The 20,920-nt window shown below is 40.6% G+C and overlaps 2 protein-coding genes across 2 annotated transcripts in view; one reads left to right on the plus strand and one right to left on the minus strand.

Moving 5' to 3' along the window:
- CDCA7L (cell division cycle associated 7 like) overlaps window positions 1–5,302 on the plus strand; it is a 42,745-nt gene extending 37,443 nt beyond the window's left edge. Inside the window, exons 7-9 of the mRNA XM_069729805.1 lie at window positions 1,912–2,061; window positions 3,269–3,405; window positions 3,877–5,302. Of these exons, the coding sequence (XP_069585906.1) occupies window positions 1,912–2,061; window positions 3,269–3,405; window positions 3,877–3,907 (318 nt within the window). The 3' untranslated portion in view covers window positions 3,908–5,302. The remainder of the gene's footprint in view (window positions 1–1,911; window positions 2,062–3,268; window positions 3,406–3,876) is intronic.
- Window positions 4,278–20,920, minus strand: part of DNAH11 (dynein axonemal heavy chain 11) — a 380,134-nt gene continuing 363,491 nt past the window's right edge. Inside the window, exons 77-83 of the mRNA XM_069729806.1 lie at window positions 17,620–17,739; window positions 16,654–16,896; window positions 14,728–14,910; window positions 14,534–14,649; window positions 11,979–12,091; window positions 9,390–9,530; window positions 4,278–5,230 (exon numbers count right to left, since the gene is read on the minus strand). Coding sequence (XP_069585907.1) covers window positions 4,983–5,230; window positions 9,390–9,530; window positions 11,979–12,091; window positions 14,534–14,649; window positions 14,728–14,910; window positions 16,654–16,896; window positions 17,620–17,739 — 1,164 coding nt within the window. The 3' untranslated portion in view covers window positions 4,278–4,982. The remainder of the gene's footprint in view (window positions 5,231–9,389; window positions 9,531–11,978; window positions 12,092–14,533; window positions 14,650–14,727; window positions 14,911–16,653; window positions 16,897–17,619; window positions 17,740–20,920) is intronic.

Here is a 20,920-nt window from a genome sequence, read left to right on the forward strand (position 1 = left end):
TGAACTTGTGAGTTTTTGGAGAGTTTCTGCTTGTATTTCTTTGCATGAAGTCAGAAGCGTCTCCCAGAGCTGCTGTTTTGATGTGAACTGCCTCCCACCCTCATAGATCTTTTGCTTGATGATACTCCAAAGGTTCCCTATAGGGTTGAGGTCAGGTGAAGATGGTGGCCACACCATGAGTTTATCTTTTTATTCCCCTTAGCAGCCAATGACTCACAGGTATTCTTTGCAGCATGAGATGGGGCATTGTCATGCATGAAGATGATTTTGCTCCTGAGGGCACGTTTCTGCTTTTTATAACATGGAAGAAACTTGTTAGTCAGAAACTCTATATACTTTGCAGAGTTTATTTTCACACCTTCAGGAACCTTAAAGGGCCCTACCAGCTGTTTCCCCATGATTCCGGCCCAAAACATGACTCCTTCACCTCCTTTCTGACGTCGCAGCCATGTTGGGACATGGTGGCCATCCACTACTCTATCCATCTGGACCATCCAAGGTTGCTCGACACTCATCAGTAAACAAGACTGTTTGAAAATTAGTCTTCATGTATGTCTGGGCCCACTGCAACCGTTTCTGCTTGTGAACACTAGTGGTGGCAGAATAGTAGCTTTATGCACCACAGCAAGCCTTTGAAGGATCCTACAACCTCAAGGTTTGATGGACTCCAGAGGCACCAGCAGCTTCAAATAACTGTTTGCTGCTTTGTAATGGTATTTTGGCAGCTGCTCTTTTAATCCAATGAATTTGTCTGGCAGAAAAATTCCTCATTATGCCTTTATCTGCATTAACTGTCTGTGCTCTTTCAGTCACAAATCTCTTCACAGTCTGATGATCACTCTTACGTTTTCATGAAATATCTAAAGTTTTCATACCTTGTCCAAGACATTGCACTATTTAATGCTGTTAAGCAGCAGAGAGATCATTTTTATCTCCCATATTGCTTGAAACCTGTGGTCTGCTTAATAATGTGGAACATCATTTTAAGCAGTTTTCCTTTAATTTGAATCACGTGGAAAACTAATTATCACAAGTGTTTAAGATTGATTTCAGTGATCCATTGAGCAGTGAGACAATACCATCCACGAGGTTATTTAAAAAACCAAACAATTAAATCTTTGACACTTAAATCCAATTTGCATAATAATTTGGAATACAGTGTATACTCACCTAGGGGGCGGTCCGGTGTGGTCCGATGGTCGTCGCAGGTCCGGCGCCTCCCATCTTCATACAATGTCGTCCTCTTCCTTGGTGCTGTCTCGGCTCCTGCGCAGGTGTAATTCTCTGCCATGTGGAGGGCAAAGTACTGCAGTGCGCAGGCGCCGGGAAAGGTAAGAGAGGCCCAGCACCTGTGCACTGCAACAGGGCAAATCAGTACGCCTGCGCAGGAGCCGCGACGCGAAGCAAGGAAGATGACTACATCGTATGAAGATGGGAGGTGCCGGACCGCCCCCTCCCCCCCCAGGTGAGTATAATCTAACTCGTTTTTCTTATCTTTCAGGTTACATCGGGGGACTTATCTACAGCATTACAGAATGCTGTAGATAAGCCCCTGATGCCGGTGACCGAAGCTTATAGGGCCAAAATTAGGTGACAGATTCCCTTTTAATGGCATAAAAATATACACACCAGTTCCCATAAATCCTTTGCATAAAGTAAAAGAGCACATTCAGCCTTGTCCATTGTAGTTTGGGTGAATTTTCTTTAACAAGTGTTTCAACAGGTTAATAGCATTTTAAGTACACTATTTCTCATGGATCAAGGGAGGAAACTACTACGCTTGAACTACTACATATGTACATATTTAATTGGTGTGCAAAATATTGTGCAATACAGAAATATGAGATTGAGATATGGATCTCAACCTTTCAGCTTTTCGCTATTTTAATTATGACTTATGCCCTTTCCTAGGGAAGCACTTGCCATCAATGTCGTCAAAAAACAACGGACACTAAAACCTTCTGCCGCTATCCTGGCTGTGGTGGAGTCAGAGGGCAGTTTTGTGGGCCTTGTTTAAGAAATCGCTATGGTGAAGATGTGCGGGAGGCTTTATTGGACCCTGTAAGTAACAAGTCACTAGGAGAAGAAATACATCCCTGATTATACAAGCAGAGTTTTCACCTTCTAATAAGACACAATGCATCTTTAGATTTCTACCATATGAATCCCAAGACATAAGTTGTTTAGCTTGCGATGTGTATTCCTTTAGCTGGGTGTGACAAACTTTTTTTTCTTCCACGGGCCATTTGGATATTTAGACCATCACTCTGAGACCGTACAAAATTATCAACTTGAAACTTATTCTGCTATATTTGGTCAAACATGTAATTCACCCCTAATGTGATGCCTGGAGCTGCATCTCTTTGGTGCAACGATGTTAGGTGGCATCACATAGGATATAGTGGGTCATATAAACCACAGGAGACGCTGGAGAAATATACATCACAGGAGGGACTAGGGAAAATATACATCACAGGAGGAACTGGGGGCATAAATACCTCACAAGACACGCCAAGGCTGCTGCTGTTGTCAGCAGCGGTGTGACTGGAGCGCAGTGTGTTCTGACTTGGCCACAAAGTATGTCCCTCATTCCAGGGATGTGGAGTCAGTAAGCCAAAACTCTGACTACTCAATTTCCCTGACTTCCGACTCCACAGCACTGACTGATTACTGAGCATGTGCATAAAGTGCAGCACAGATTAATCTCCACTAAAAGCCGAGATCCTTAGATCAGGAGCAGAACAGACATTTATAGGACATTACATAACTTTCCCAAATTATGAAAACATTTACAGCACATCCTGCACTAAACTACTGTACCCAATTTATTATATATTTTCGGAGGCGGTCCTTTTTATACCGACTCTACGGCCCCGCATGGACATAGTGTCAGCAGCAATTAAAGGGCCTGGTGACCCACATTTTTCTGGCCTGAGCACTGCTGTCCCCAGGAATCTGCCCCGGGTCCAGGGAAAAGGACGCTACAAGCCATAAAGGGCACATGGGTTGGCGGTTCCCCACCCTTGCTTTATGTAGTAAGACCACACAATGCCAGGTCCCTGACCTGCGTAGCATTTCTGGTGAAGCTCATGGATGCACACGCCATTTACTAGAGGTACCAAATCCATTAAGTGGCTTGAGTCTCTAAAAGAATTTGGTTTCTTCTATTTCAGCAAGAGTAGTTAGCGGACTCGTGAGCTACAGCAGTCTAGATGAATCGGCCTTTGTACATCCACGCTTTTAGGTAAATCTTCTACCTTTCTCATAGGACTGGATTTGTCCTCCTTGTCGGGACATCTGTAACTGCAGCTATTGCCGTAAGAGAGATGGGCGCTGCGCCACGGGGATGCTTATTCACTTGGCAAAGTTTTCTGGATACGACAATGTGAAAGAGTATCTTGAAAGGTGAGGCGTAAATAGTTGGGTGTAGAAGTGAATAATATGGTGTTCATCATTTTTTCCAATGCAATTCCTTTTAAATATGGTCTAGTTGTATTGCTAAAAATCTCCTAAAGTATATACTCCAGTTGTAGATCCTTGTATAGTAATGGTGTAAGCATTCCCCATTCCTTCTTGGAGGCCAGCTCTGCTGCTGTATGCATCACACACTCACTGTACTGCTGAGACACATATGAAGCTTTGCAGAATTATAGAGCGCTGCTCTGAGGATTAGTGGAATCAATCCTCTACAATTTATATTATTGATTACAATTTTATTATAACAAAATGCAATAAATATCTCAAAAGGTATTATTACAAAAAAATCTGTAGTGGAATAGGTCAGTCAATATAATTAAATACATTTTTACACGCTTGGAATTATCATCCGGATTTTATTGTAAATGTAATTTTTTTTTTTGCATCTTTATTTTTCAGCTTACAAAAACGACTGACCGAGGACGACTGAAGCTGCCACCTTCAAAGAGCATGAACCTTCGACTGCTAAGGCTATAAAAATGCAATTGAATGCATCCTGCAGGCAGGTCGGCCACAAATGCAGATTGTGGCTTTTGGTCACATGTTCAGGAAGGGTTATCTGGTGACTCCCAGAGCCGCTCACGTTTGCATCTGAAGTGAGCGGTGCTAATCAGCAGGTATTGTGCATGCGTCGCACAGCACGAGTTTGCCGGTCTTCATATCATCGATACCACTTACTTCCAGTGTGAAAGTTAGTAGCTCAGGCAGTCACCAGATAATGCCTTTTTAAGCTCTGGTATAACCATTGTCTAGAAGTGAATATTTCATCATTTAGCACCTTATTAACCAGCAAAATATCAAAAGTCTTCCCGATGCCTTACAGATACTGTTGTCAGATATTGTCCTTTTCAAAGTTTTGTTTTGCTCAGTCTTCTACGTAGGGTTCAATAGTAAAGTTTAGGGGCGCTAGCTGGATTTTACACACCTTACATGGTATCTTTTTAGTTTAAGGGATTTTAATGATTGTAGCGTTTTAACTCGTCTTAATCACAGGCCAGTTCTCCCTTTGCTGGTTGATACTAGAACTGTAATTGCTTAGTTTTATTTGCAACTTCTGCCACTTTGTTCAGTATATTTTTATCTTAATGGATACAACCTGCTGTATAACCTTGAATGTTTTACTGTAAGTTCTTTTAGAGTTTTCTATATTTGTAAAATGTTATATGTAATGGAGATGAATGCCAATTCTCGCCTGTCTGTACTTCAGCTCACAAAACATAATACTTTGTTAATAATTTAATCAAATTGAAAGCAATTTCAAAAAGGTAAGACTTATGTATTCTGCAAGACACGGACCTGTAGTGAAAATTTTAAAGTCCAGGTTCACGCACAATAGTTTTCAATTTATCCGCTTTGGCCAATGATTTTTTTTTTTATATTCAATGTCTTTCTTTTTTAACTTTTTATTCTTTTTGGACTGACTTTTTACTTTGGTTTAGAAGGGGAAAAAAGGCACTAGAACGGTTCTGTGTAGTAAACCTGGTCTTAAACGCTTTAATAAATAACTAAACTGCAAGCAACAACGCTACGCCCGCCAGGACCCATTTCGCTGGCTTCTCCTTGGTTTTAAGATTGAATGTCCAAACATAAGTGGGACCTCTAATTTTGGTTTTGTACAGAGGACACTCGTACACGTTCTTCAAATCCTGTTTGTCGATTGGAATCGCTCTCACATAGATGACCGGCATGGAAGGATTCAGCTCCTTGAGACGGGCTTCAGAAATGACTCCGGTCTGCATGTCCCAGCGAGCACCTACATAGGAACAAATGCTGTAATATGCTCTGTACTCATACATTTCAATATTAAAGAAACATTTCATCAGAACGTCTTTCTCCATACATTTCAATATTAAAGAAACATTTCATCAGAACGTCTTTCTCCTTAATACTGTAAATGGAAAGTTTACTCGGATTTGTCACAATACATGCATATATCTGCAATTTGAAGTTCTTGCTTTTTAAATGGTTAAGGGCAGCACGGTGGCGCAGTAGTTAGCACTGCAGCCTTACAGTGCTGGAGTCCTGGGTTCTAATCCCACCCAGGACAACATCTGCAAAGAGTTTGTATGTTCTCTCCGTGTTTGCGTGGGTTTCCTCCGGGCACTCCGGTTTCCTCCCACATTCCAAAGACATACTGATAGGGATTCTAGATTGTGAGCCCCAACGGGGACAGTGATGATAATGAGTGCAAACTGTAAAGCGCTGCGGAATATGTTAGCGCTATATGAAAATAAAGATTATTATTATTATTAAGAATGATTTTCATTTTCTGTTTATAGTTTTGTTGTTTTACATACATCTTAGGTGTGAAAGTAGAACCCAAAACATTTTTTTTATTACTACTTTTATAACTTTTCCTGTATATAAACTCTGTGTAAAAGCTGTCACTGTGAAGGAATCCGTCCTCCTATTCGAGTCCCAGTTAGTGACATGTAAAAGTTTGGGCACCCCTGGTCAAAATTACTGTTATTGTGAACTGTTAAGAAAGCTGAAGATGAAATAATCTCTAAAAGGCCTAAAATTTAAAGATGACACATTTCCTTTGTATTTGAGGAAAAGTCATTTTAAAAATTACATAAAGGAAATTAGGCAGATGCAAAATTACAATTTTGACCGGCGCTGCCCAAGTTTTGACAGTAAATTCTTGCTTTACCCATAAATGGAGACCATTGAAAAAAAAATCCACATTGTATTGTTCTGTTATTACTTATTTGACAACATTGAAATACTAGGCTGCTAGTGAATGGGAGAAACCGTATTGGCTTATCTCTACATTTTAGAAAGGATAACACGTTATCAGAGCACATTCGCTCATCACTAGTTATCCTAGTGTCTTCAGTGTGCTCAAATAATATGTTCGAGTCCCAGCAGGTGTTAGGCAGTCCCTGCATGTGTTATGACTGTCTAACAGCTGCAAAACATGCAGTTGCAGGGACTTTCGAACATTATCCAAGCGCACCCAAGATACTAGGTGGTTATCCGAGCACATTCGCTCATGACTTCTGATCAGGGAGGGGATTTTCTGCTGACACTGTTATAGGGATAATATCCCCAAATTCTGTACTAACACCCCCATCCTGGCGTATATGTGATTCATACGTATCTCATCCTAGCATATATGATCCCCCCATGACGCCGCACACACCAAAAAAAATGATCTATTCTAATGCTAGCAACTGACTTCAGCGTGTGATTAACGCATAAATAATAATAATAATCTTTATTTAAATAGCACCAACATATTCCGCAGCGCTTTACAGTTCAACAGTTTCAAACACAAAAGTCATAAGTAACAACGTTAACAATACAATAATTAAAGCAAAATAAGACGACCCTGCTCGTGAGAGCTTACAATCTACAATGAGGTGGGGGAGATACAAAGTACCGGTGTGTATTTACAATGATGTATTTACAATCATGGTCCAGCCATCTTCAGGGAGTGGGGGATAGATGGAGATAGTGAATGGGCTACACACACACAAACATAACATAACTTTGATTAGTGAACGTGATAGGCCGCTCTGAACAAATGTGTTTTGAGCGAGCGCCTAAAACTATGCAAATTATGGATGGTCCTAATATCTTGGGGTAGAGCATTCCAGAGGATTGGCGCAGCATGGGAGAAGTCTTGGAGTCGGGAGTGGGAGGTACGGATTAGTGCAGAGGTTAATCGAAAGTCATTTGCAGAGCGCAGTGGTCAGTTAGGCTGATAGACAGAAATGAGGGAGGAGATGTAAGGGGGTGCCGCACTGTGGAGAGCTTTGTGCATGACATCAATGCGCCGACATCAGCTGCCGGAATATTCACTTCTCCCCACACCTGGGACAATGGGCATGGGGAGTAGTGAATATTCATTCTCTTTAATAGCAGGCACATGTGATCACCCTGCAGCTAACAAGTGCATCCGCTATTAAATAAAATATGCGCTACTCCCCACGCCCGTCGTGCCACCCACCTCTCAGCGCCAACTTCCATGCAGAGAGGTAGATGGGCATGGGGGATCAGTGTGCATATTCATTTTTTAATATTGGGTGCACCCTCCCCACTGCTACAACCAAGTACATCCGGACATTAAGATGCACCCCTCACTTTCCCCAAAAATATTTTTTTGGGGAGAAAGTGTGTCATTGTTTATCATATTTTGCAGACTATGTGACAGTTTTATAGTTTGGGCTGTTCCGGACACAATACCAGATGTTTTCTTTTTTTATTTTTGTATAAAAGCTGCATATTTAGTGGAAAAACTTTTTGCCACAATTGTGTGGCGTTTTTTTATTTATTTCATCTCGCTACGAAATGATTTTCACTTTCATTGCTCCATCACTGTTCATGACACTTGGTCTCATGGGCCCTGCCATGAGCAGGGTATAACAGACCACTGTAGCTGAAAGACCCCAGGGCCATTACTTGGCCTTGGATTGTCAGTTCATCCAGCGGGACCTTACAATCTCGCGTTACAGATGAGGTTAATGAGCGAGTCTCCTCTCTCTGTTAACCATCTATATGTCGCTATAGGATAATAGAACTCTCTTCAGCATAAAAAAAAAAAGTCTTGGAAGTGATGAGATCATGACTGTAGGGGCCATATTACCTTAGTTTGTCTGATTACATGAAGAAGGACTTGCATAAAAGGTTAGTTCTCACAAGATGTTTGCAGAAACTTTAATAATAATCTTTATTTTTATATAGCGCTAACATATTCCGCAGTGCTTTACAGTTTTGCACACATTATCATCGCTGTCCCTGTTGGGGCTCACAATCTAAATTCCCTATCAGTATGTCTTTGGAATGTGGGAGGAAACTGGAGAACCCGGAGGAAACCCACGCAAACACGGAGAGAACATACAAACTCTTTGCAGATGATGTCCTTGGTGGGGTTTGAACCCAGGACTCCAGCACTGCAAGGCTGCTGTGCTAACCACTGCGCCACCGTGCTGCCCGTTGCAGAGTTCCTTTAAAAACTACAAATACTGAAAAGAATGAATGCAGTTTTGAAGGTAAATGGAGATGGCACTAAACATTGATGTGATTTGTCCATTCACTTTCTGCAAATTGAGATTTTGGCTTTTATCCTAAATCCTGTGACCAGGATCGTTAGAGAGTCGATATTGACTTAGTATTGCTACTTCCTATAGGTGGCACTAGAGTTCTAGTTCTCTTCTTCTCTGAAGAGACAGTTTGCCCAAAGCCAATCATATTGGTGGGAATGTCATGGTTTGGGGCTGCATTAGTGCGGTCGGCTGTGGGAAGCTACAGTGCATTGAGGGAACCATTAATGGAAACGTACCGTGATATACTGAAGTAGGGCATGGTCCCCTCCCTTTGAAAACTGGGCCGCAGGGCAGTATTCCAACATGATAATGACCTCAAACACACCTACAAGATGACCACTGCCATGCTAAACTCTCCCCTCCCCCCAAAAAAAAAACTAAAAAAACTAAGGGTAAAGGTGGACTGGCCAAGCAAGTCTCAAGACCTAGGATTCCAGTGGCAACCTGTGAATCTCTAGTAAACTCCATGCCCAAGAGAGGTAAGGCAGTGCTTCTAAATAATGGTGGCCACGCAAAATATTGACACTTTGGGCACAATTTTTACTTGGGGGTATACTCACTTTTGTTGCCAGTGGTTTAGACATTAATGGCTGTGTGTTGAGTTATTTAGAGGGCACACCATATTTACACTGTTATACAAGCTGTACACTGACTATATTATATCCAAGTGTCATATCGTTAGTGTTGGCTCATGAAAAGACATAAAATATTTACAAAAATTTGAGGTGTACTCACTTTTGTGATATACTGTATAGCCTAATACATGACTGACTTCAGAAAATTTACTGTTACATTGATATAACTTTCCGAAGAGATATTTTCTTTTATTTGTATTCATTGTTTAGTATTCTTTACAAATACCTTCCATAAAAAGTCCATGAATATAAGCTCCTTCTCGAGGGGGGTGCCCAAAGTCATCTTTTGTTTTCTTGGTAACATCGACAGTCAGGCACATTTTATCTAGGGGCCATTCGTTCTTCCTAGCCATACTCTGCATAATTGCTGAGAAGAGAATAAACACATTTCAAACAAAGTCTTAAAGAGGGTTTCCCACGAATAGAATACATTTTTAGCAAATTATATTTTAAGTAAGTTCCATATTTAGATGTGTTAAAAAAACATATTCCTGTGCTGAGATATCTTATAAATGTGCCCATTATGTATTGTGTTATTTGCAGTGTATGACCCTGTATAGCTGCTGCATCTCAAAGTCGCACATACACTGTGTGCAGAATTATTAGACAAGTTGTATTTTAGAGAATTATTTTTATTATTGATCAACAACCCAAAAGACTCAAATATCAAAGCTTAATATTTTTGGAAGTTGGAGTGTTTTTTTTTTTTTTTAGATTTGGCTATCTTAGAAGGATATCTTGTTTGTGCACGTAACTATTACTGTGCAGAATTATTAGGCAACTTAATAAAAAACATATATTCCCATCTCACTTGTTTATTTTCACCAGGTAAACCAGTTTAGAAAAAGATTTCTGACATGCAAAAACAAAACCCCCCAAAATTAGTGACCAATATAGCCCCCTTTCTTTACGATGAGTTGACACAACAGCCTTCCATCCATAGATTCTGTCAGTTGCTTGATCTGTTTACGATTAACATTGCATGCAGCAGCCACCACAGCCTCCCAGACACTGTTCCGAGAGGTGTACTGTTTTCCCTCCCTGTAGATCTCACATTTTATGAGGGACCACAGGTTCTCTATGGGGGTCAGATCAGGTGAACAAAGAAGCCATGTCATTTTTTCTTTGAGACCTTTACTGGCCAGCCACGCTGTGGAGTAGTTGGAGGCATGTGATGGAGCATTGTCCTGCATGAAAATCATGTTTTTCTTGAACGATACGGACTTCTTCCTGTACCACTACTTGAAGAAGTGTCTTCCAGAAACTGGCAGTAGGTCTGGGAGTTGAGCTTCACTCCATCCTCAACCCGAAAAGGTCCCTCAAGTTAATCTTTGATGATACCAGCCCACACCAGTACCCCACCTCCACCTTGCTGGCGTCTTGAGTCGGAGTGGAGCTCTCTGCCCTTTACTGATCCAGCATCTGGCCCATCAAGAGTCATTCTCATTTCATCAGTCCATAAAACCTTTGAAAAGTCAGTCTTAAGATATTTCTTGGCCCAGTCTTGACGATTTATCTTATGTGTCTTGTTCAAAGGTGGTCGTTTTTCAGCCTTCCTTACCTTGGCCATGTCCCTGAGTATCGCACACCTTGTGCTTTTTGTAACGCCAGTAACGTTGCAGCTCTGAAATGTGGCAAAACTGGTGGCAAATGGCATCTTCACGCTTGATTTTCCTAAATTTTTTCCCCACACGCTTCTTGCAACCCTGTTGGCTATTTGCCATGAAAGGCTTGATTGTTGGGTGATCACGCTTCAAAAGTTTGGCAATTTCAAGACTGCTGCATCCCTCTGCAAGACATCTCACAATTTTGGACTTTTCAGAGCCCGTCAAATCTCTCTTCTGACCCATTTTGCCAAAGGAAAGGAAGTTGCCTAATAATTTAGCACACTTTAGGCCAGTCTCACACGTCCAGATAATTCCGGTACCGGAAAAATTGGTACCGGAATTATCCGTGTCCGTGTGCCGGTGCGTTTCTGTGGCACATCAGTGTGGCACACGTGTACCCACTGGGTACCACACGCACCGTGCAGGAGACAGCGCTAAAGTTTAGCGCTTTCCCCTGCATCTGGTGCTGAAGCCGCAATTCATATCTTCCCTGCAGCAGCGTTTGCTGTAGAGAAGATATGAATAATCGTGTTTAAAATAAAGCTCCCTCGCTGGCTGGCGCTGCTTCCTGTCCTGGCCGCACCTTCTGTATGAGCGGTCACGTGGGGCCGCTCATTTACAGTAATGAATATGCGGCTCCACCCCTATGGGAGGTGGAGCCGCATATTCATGATCGTAATGGGCGGCCAATTACCAATTATATGGTGCCCAGTCCGTGGAGGAGAGTCTCCTCTCCTCCACCCTGGGTACCAACCGCACATATTCTGCTTACTTCCCGCATGGTGTGCACAGCCCCATGCGGAAAGTAAGCAGATCAATGCATTCCTAGGTGTGCGGAATCCCCGCAATTCCGCAAATTTAATGAACATGTTGCTTTTTTTCCCGCAATGCGATTTTTTCGCGGAAAAAAAAACATTTGCACAAGAAATGCGGAATACACTTTAAATAATAGGAGGAGTTTTTTTCACGTTTTTATAACGAAAAAATGCAAAAAAAACGCGAAAAATACTGAACGTGTGCACATGGCCTTAGCGAGGGAAGCGTGGTCGGCCTGTCGAAACACACTTATCAAACACCTGCCAGTGTAAACAAGCCCTATCTCTTCTTTGAAGAAACTTATTCTCTGGGAGCAATTTTTATTGCATAAACAAATAATATAACAATATTTAAAATAGTTAATAGAAAATCAGTAATTTTGTAGCATTTACCGGTCAAAAATGACTGTGGATTGAAAAATCCTGAAAGCCACACTACTGCTGGCAATACCAGGTCTTGTGTCCACATATCCAGTTCACGGCATCTTAATAAAAGATCACTAATCCTGTTAAATGAAAGAACATAAATGCATTTACTGATGGTCTATTGGGAAACATTCACTTTCTTCCATCTGCACTTTAAGGTAACTTTTCAGAGTAATCTGTTGTGTATATAGGAGGAATGACATTATTTCTGGCGGTTATATGTCTTGTGTTTTAAACCGTTTTTCCCACTGCATTTCTGCAGTTTCTTTTTGTGTCTAGTTGCTTCTGTTTCCCTCCAGCTCCTTCCCTTTCTACTCCATAGACTTCTATAGGCAGCCAATGTAATTTATTTCCTCACTGAAGACAGACTTCAGCATTTTTCAGAGGGAATGATCAGTGGGGGAGAAAAGAAGTGTCTCCAATAAGATGTACTACAAAGTTTCTTATCTTCATTTGTACTGTTGATATATGAAAAAAATGTAGTTAATTTTTAATTAGGGTCTTTGGTTATAATTTAGGAATTTAGTGGGGTTCATAAATTGGACATTTTATCTCATATGTCAATAAAATAATATGGATGGTTAAGGTCGGCTTTAGGGTATGTACACACGTTGCGGAAAGGTGTGCAGATTTTCAGCACTGATTTTGGTAAATCCGCATTGCGGATTTACTGCGGAATTACCGTGTTTTTTCCGCGGATTCCACCTGCAGTTTTACATCTGCGGATTCCTATTGAGGAGCAGGTGTAAACCACTGCTGAATCCACACAGCAAAATTTACATGCTGTGGAATAAAAACAACACAGCGTTTTGTGGATTTTGTTTTCCATAGGTTTACATGGTACTGTAAACTCATGGAAAACTGCTGCGAATCCGCAGCGGATCCACAGCGTGTGGACATAGCCTTAGAGTTTCTCACCCAGTGTCTGCAGTTTCCTAAAAGAAAGCATTCTTTCTGGTTGAAAGTAAATAAAGATGCAAATAAATTCTTAAAAAATCTAAAGCAGTTTCTTCATTGTTAAGTAGAGAAAATACATAAAGATGCAAAAAAAAAAAAAACCATAAATATTAAATGTATATTCTGCTGGAGTAGAATACTTGAGATGAATATGTGTGAATGAATCCTATACTTCTCACAACTCTATTATACAATGGTTTTGCTCTGATTAACTTACAACCAGAAAACCCCTCACAGTTTGACGGACAGATTTGTCCCATAGTAGAATGAATATTACATTTGATACTGTGTGAAAGGTCATCTCTTATGAATGACGTCTAACTGTACATTGTTGCATAAATATACCGTGTATTATCTTCTATATAATTGTCTAAGGGTCACTTCCGTCTTTCTGTCTGTCTTTCTTTCTGTCACGGAAATCCCAAGTCGCTGATTGGCCGCGGCAAAACGACCAATCAGCCTACGGGCACAGTCCAGCGGCAAAATGGCCGCTCCGTACTCCCCTGCAGTCAGCGCTCACACAGGGTAAATGGCAGCGTTAACGGACCGCGTTATGCCGCGGTGTAACGCAGTCCGTTAACGCTGCTATTAACCCTGTGTGACCAACTTTTTATTATTGATGCTGCCTATGCAGCATCAATAGTAAAAAGATCTAATGTTAAAAATAATAAAAAAAATAAAAAATCATTATATACTCACCTTTCGGCACCTTTCCCGCTCCTCGCGACGCTCCAGTGACCCGTCCATGCATTGCGGTCTCGCGAGATGATGACGTAGCGACGGAAGGTGAGTATATAACTATTTTTTTATTTAATTTTTTTTTTTTTTACTTTTAAACAGGGATATGGTGCCCACATTGCTATATACTACGTGGGCTGTGTTAGATACTGTGTGGGCTGTGCTATATACTACATCTCTGTGCTGTATACTATGTGGGCTGTGCTATATATTACGTGGCTGGGCGATATACTACATCGGTGTGCTCTATACTACGTGGCCTGTGTTATATACTACATCTCTGTGCTATATACTATGTGGGCTGTGCTATATACTACGTGGCTGGGCAATATACTACATCGCTGTGCTCTATACTACGTGGCCTGTGTTATATACTGCATGGGCTGTGTTATATACTACGTCTCTGTGCTATATACTACGTGGCTGTGCAATATACTATGTGGCTGTGCAATATACTACATGTCTGTGCTATATACTACGTGGCTGTGCTAGATACTACGAGGCTGGGCAATATACTATGTGGCTGAGCAATATACTACCTGGCTGGGCAATATATTATGTGGCTGAGCAATATACTACGTGTCTGTGCTATATACTACGTGGCGCCCGGCTGCGAACAATCAGCGACAGGCACAGTCCGGTCACGAATTGGCACGGAATTTGAACCACGCTTCACTAATTGGTCGGGGCCAGCCGAATCCTGTGTATAAATTGCATTATTCTGAAAACTTCTAAAATAAACTACATAAATATTCTAGAATATCCGATGCGTTACTATCGGGCCACCATCTAGTACATCATAAAAAGCAATAGAAAAGAATATTCACCAATGCCCTAATCCAAACGTTGATGGGTACGCCAGTCTTGTCCATGAGTCAGGAACACTGTCATAGTACAATGCAAGTTGTAGTGCCTCCATATCTGAGGAAATGGTTAATTCTCCCTAGAGTGACGAGAAGAAACTTGCCATTTTCATGTGATCTCATGTTATAAAACATGAGTCTAGTAAAACTTTCTGTACCTTTAACCCCAGGTCTAATTCTTTAAGAGATCTCCGGATCTCGCTCATTAAGACGTTCATTCGCTCACATTCCTGGAAACAGACAAGTATATATGGGCTTCTCTCTGTCGTCTTCTGCATGATCTCCTGTAAGTTATATTCTTCTGGGAGCTTCTCCAGAATCTCATCAATTATATTCTTAACCTAATATGAATAAAGTGAAGAAAAGCTCAGTTTAATGGCTCATTCAGATTTCAGTGTTTTTTCCTCATACTCAAAATTAAAAAAAAAACAATCCAACTTTCATCAGTGTTTGGTCAGTGTGTCAACTTTTACTATCACTGATTTTCTTTGCCCATTGCAATGTTAAAATGGACAGCAGATGAATGGCAATGAATGCAGTCATTAATTCTCCACGGACCCATAGATTTGTATTGATGTTACACACCTGTCTCAGGTATCATGGGCTTCGCTCCCTTTTCCTGGGTCCATTGCCCTCTGTTATGCTCCACATCGGGTTTTGCAGGTTGCCCGCCATGGATTATGACATCATCTCACTAGACCTATTTAAGGCGCATTGACACACCCCTGTGTTTTGGGATCAAGACTCTAGACCTCTATGTTTGGTGTGCGACATCATCTGTGGTCACTGAGCTTTACTTGCTTCCATCCCTGCTAGGTTCCACTTTATCCATCCTGCTGCTTCTGACTTTCCTGAGTGTGACAAATCCTTGCTGCCCACGTACCTTCCAGTTTGATGCATCAACGCCCACAGATCTGGGGCTTAAAGGATTCACCTCAACCGGTCAGCCCATACAATTGGTCATTCTGATCCCTGACTTTGATCAAAATATGACACATTTGTGTGAATATTCATGGACACATGTCCCACAAAAAAATCCAGACATATGAACAGCTCTATGTGCTTTAATGAGTACATGTTCTATCTGTGGACGACATGAATAAAGCACCTATGTGAAGCATAAATGTGTGAATGAGGTTTAAGCCATCACCATATACAATCTTGTTCTTCAATGGTATTTTGTGTTAAGATTGCAACAACTGTTAGGAAATATAGAAATCTACTTTATGGGTCCCAGGAGATTGGCCATCGCCGTCCTCCTTACCATCATGTGCCTAGGTATAAGCAGGAGACTCCCTGCTATGCAAAGCACAACAAAAATATTTTACAGTACCACCGCCTGGTGAAATGGCCATTTATACACCAGCCAAAACTGGAACAGATCTTCAAGAAATCAAAGGTGACCATACTGATTGGATGAAATACTGTGCATCCTGATATTCACCCAACGATCTGCTGTCTAATGCATATGGGGGTGTCCCACCTCTTCGCTAATGACAGATGTGTGGGAAAAGAATGATTAGGCATTTTGGATTCAACATATCTGATCCTTTAGTTTTCATAGGATATAAACTGCTGCCAGAAGTCAGTAGTTTATTTCCATCTACACTGAGTCGAAAGAGTAAAGTAAATGTATGCAAGGGTCGAGAGTAGTGATGAGCGAGTATACTCGTTGCTCGGGTTTTCCCGAGCACGCTCGGGTGGTCTCCGAGTATGACTGCTCGGAGACTTAGTTTTTGTTGACGCAGCTGCATGATTTATGGCTGCTAGATAGCCAGCCTGAGTACATGTGGGGGTTGCCTGGTTGCTAGGTCTAGCAGTTGTAAATCATTCGGCTACGGGCGAGGAAAACTAAAATTTCCGAGCAGTCACAAATACTCGGAGACCACCTGAGCGTGCTTGGAAAACCCGAGCAACGAGTATACTCACTCATCACTAGTCGAAAGGAATAGCTGTCAGGCAAAACATTCAACACTTCATTGTCTGTGGGATTTCTACAGCACAATTTGCTTCAGGAACTTGCAGAAAATCCTGCACACTGGCAAACAGTGAGGGAAGAACTGTAGCATTCACCCGTTATGTACCTTCTCCTCTACACTCATTCCGGATCCTTCACCAATCAGGGTATCTTTAGGCTGCATTTCTAATATGGTCTTGAACAAGTTATCAGAAGTCACTGTTAGGAATTCAATCTCAGCATTTGGGTGCAGTCCATACAAAACAGGGTTTTCTGGTGGCAGCATATCATCTATATAGGTATGATATCCAATGTAATCCAAATTTGGTGGAGCCAGGAATCCAGGAGCTAACGACAACTCACCGTCAAGCTAAGTGTGAAAAAGATACATAGAGATTATTCAGAAAGAAGAAAAAAATTATTTCACTTATATTATAAATTTGTACCCTAGCGAACCAAATCACATCAAGTAAATTGTATCAAGAAGTTACAGTAGGTAGATTGTATATTGGCTCTCACTTTTTACATGTAAATCAGAAAAATTAGCAAATCTAATCATTAAAACAATTAGGAGTAATGAAGTACTGAATGGAGTCTGAACTAGTGAATGAACGCAATTGGATGGAAGAATCACGGACATCCTTTCCACATTGTGATCAGGAGGTCTCCAACATTCTAAGGATCATACAAGTTACACCTTTTGTTTAACGTCATTATTAAGACTATGGAAGAACTCACCCAGATTACTGATCAAAATCCTGTTCTTTTTTTGCGACTGTTGTGATACCAGAAGGCATAACTTGCACCCGATAAGCATGTGAATATTAATGAGCTCGTGGATTTGGTATACCAGTACTAGATCTTCCTTGTCTTATAGGACTACCCCTTCTGATCCCAACAGTGATGACCGCCCTTTCAGTATACCGACAACCTCTTTTTTGTAAACTACATTTCTCTTTGGTAATCTGAGTTTACGCATCACACAATACTCTACTAGATCCACTGTAAGCGTTCAAAACCAATTACAATTAAGAAATAAAGTAGAAGTGATCATTTATTAAGATGTAATCTTGCATAATAACTTCTCTCTTACCAGTGCTGGACTCATAAACTCCTCTAGGTATGTCTGACATAACCTTCTGTCCCAGTCATCAGTTATGTGGCCACCGTACATAATTTCTCCAAACAGGTATCGCAAATCCTCCCAAGGTACCTGCATACAATAATAAAAACTTATCATAAAGGAAATTCATATTGCACATTTGCCCTGGATAATATTACATCTACAAAGCAGTGGGAGATTTGATTTTCTTATGTGGCTTGAATTAAAGATTAAAATTAATATTTTTGTCCGCACTCTCAGGACCAAGCTGATAATTTGGTATACTTAGATCAGTAAGGTCTATCTGTAAATGACAGGTAAACTGCTGCATATTTTATTCAGTCACCGCCAACCAGTTATCTCACATTCTATAGAAGTTGGCAGAGATTAATAATTATTAAATGAGACCGGTCAACTTATGAAATGTGGCCAGTTTTTGCTCTTATTTTATTCCCACTGATCTCATGAGTATTCCGTTTTCTATCATTTTTAAATCTGCCATACATAGTTAGCAAGGTGGAAAAAATACATTTGTCTATCCAGTTCAGCCTATATTCCATCAGAATAAATCCCCAGATCTATGTCCTTCTTAAGAACCTAATAACTGTATGATACAATATTGTTCTGCTCCAGGAAGACATCCAGGCCTCTCTTGAACCCTTTGACTGAATTCGCCATCACCACCTCCTCAGGCAAGCAATTCCAGATTCTCACCGCCCTAACAGTGAAGAATTCTCTTCTATGTTCGTGGAAAAACCTTCTGTCCTCCAGACGCAGAGAATGCCCCCTTGTGACCGTCACCTTCCTTGGTATAAACAGATCCTCGGGGAGATATTTGCATTGTCCCCTTATATACTTATTCATGGTTATTAGATCACCCCTCAGTCGCCTTTATTCTAGACTATATAATCCTAATTTTGCTCATCACTCTGGGTATTGTGGTTCCCCCATCCACCTTGGAGCGTAAGACCGATACTTTAAACTAACAGAATCTCGCTTTTACTTGATTGGTCATCTTTCACTGCACACCACAAAGGGAAAAGTGGGTGGAGGGGGATGTTTATTAAGGGGAGGGTGAAGAATTTGGTTTGTAACATGTATGAACATTGATTTATATGCTTGCTATTCGTGTACCTGAGTTATGTAAGATTCTGCCTATAGCCAACTGTTCTGCTGTAACTTTTGACATTGGTTTTCATAAAAATTTCTTGATTAAAAAAAAAAAAATGGCCATGACCTAATCCCTCTGCCTAACTGTGTGTATGCATTCCTTTATTATCGTTGAGAATCTAGATATTTTGTTTAGATTGTAATGTTTTTAGTTGATAGTGTTTGCGTATCCCATGGAGAAGATAAAAAAGCGAGTGACTAAAATCTGAGAAGACATCACTTCTGAGTCACTTGATGTAATTGAGTTTGCCCAACACTGCATCTGATCAGGTGTATACTCTCCTTTAAGTTGAGGTAGCGCTAAAATTATTTGAAAAAGTAATAGTTAACTCAAGATGGAGGCTTTTAAGGAGCCAGAGATGTCCTTAATACCTTATACTGCTGGATACTAAGGAGATCTCAAGACCCTTGAAAGTTGCCCACTCACATTTCAAACTACATCTAGTTGTGTAAATTGCTATTATATATGACTTTTTTGAGAAGTCTCAACTCATATTTTCGCCCTGTAGCCAGTTTCCCTCACAGACCTGATAACGTCTGTTCTGCTCAGCAGTCATAACATAGACTTACAATGGTTTTTATCAGGGACAGGGTTCTTTATACTTGAAGAAATAAAGCAACACACAGGATGTCAAGGAGAGATGTAAACCAAATAGAAAAGAATAAACAGCAGTGTGAACTGAGCCTTAAGTAAAATTTACACTGGATGATAATTGGTCAGATTCTAACAACAACGATCCATCATTCACGATAATTGTGCAATGTGAATGGGTTGAACAAGTGAACGATCTGTCCAAAACCGCTTGTTCATGGTGCATAAAATTGTTTGGCGAGTGAGAATATTTTCAGTCGACTTTTGAAAATTGTGTCATCTAAGTGGAGATTTGTTTGCTCATTCAACGATTTGACCGACAAACATGAAGACTGGAAATTCAAGCCCTAAATAGGGTTTATCGTCTTCCAAGGCAATAAACAGTTAATTAGCAGTTGGAGCATTAAAACGTGGACATATTCCTGATTGTCGCAAAAAAAATTTTGCTTCGCTAATTTGATTACATTTTCTATGTACAGTTATCAATGGAAATGTTTGTACAACACTTTATGAATTCATGTATTCAAAATAATTAGTCTGACTTATGGGATCTGACCACTGAACACACCTACAATTCAGATTATCTGCCTGTGTGAACACAGTGCATGATGTTCGATATTACGACATAGCGATCGTAATTCCACCGTTCCATTCACAATTCGTGTCCTGCATAAGCACTTGTCTGACGTCTTTTGGTGGTCGTGAATTATGATGGCATCGTTCATTGTTTAAAGAGAACCTGTCACCCCTAAAATCGATGGTGAGGTAAGCTCGCCATCATCAGGGGCTTATCTACAGCATTGACCTCACCATCGATTTTGGGGGTGACAGGTTCCCTTTAATCTATTATCTGCTAATGAAAACAAACTTTAAATGATTGCTCGAAATGTAAACCAACAATTTATTGGCTTAATAGTAGTAACTTGAAATTTGAGATCTTACAGAGGTAACAAAAGCTGAACATGCATTATGTACTGATTTCAATTACCCCTAAATGCACATTATATGACCCAAGATGTGTAGCCAACCATCTGCTGCATGCTAAGAAAGTGACCACTGAGACCAGTGATTAGCTACAGAGATCTGTTGACCAACAAGATTTCATCAATTCATGTATGGGTATGGACCACCAGAGCGGTGGTCCTGGAACATCATCAAATTCAAGGGGCAAATAAGTCCTTTCTCTTTATTTTATAACATTCACTACATTATCGTAACTTTTAGGAGATCCTGGAAATTTTTCTTACGTTAACAGATTATATTAGAAGTTATAGGTCTTAATGACATTATTAGCATACAGTGTTACCTGCCATAATCACACATAAGAAATGTTCTAGAAAATAACTTGGTACTATATGACTGTTTAAAGCACTCGGCACAAACTCAGCCCACCTAAGTATTATTTTTCAAAGTCACCTTGTTAATTTAATAAGTATGGCACAAACTTGTTTTACTTTTCAAATAAAATCACTCATCTCACCTTAATTTCATCTCAAGTAGAGTATCAGTGGGAATGTCACAACAAGGTGG

Source organism: Ranitomeya imitator, chromosome 6 (assembly GCF_032444005.1).
Source record: "Ranitomeya imitator isolate aRanImi1 chromosome 6, aRanImi1.pri, whole genome shotgun sequence".
Taxonomy (NCBI): domain Eukaryota; kingdom Metazoa; phylum Chordata; class Amphibia; order Anura; family Dendrobatidae; genus Ranitomeya; species Ranitomeya imitator.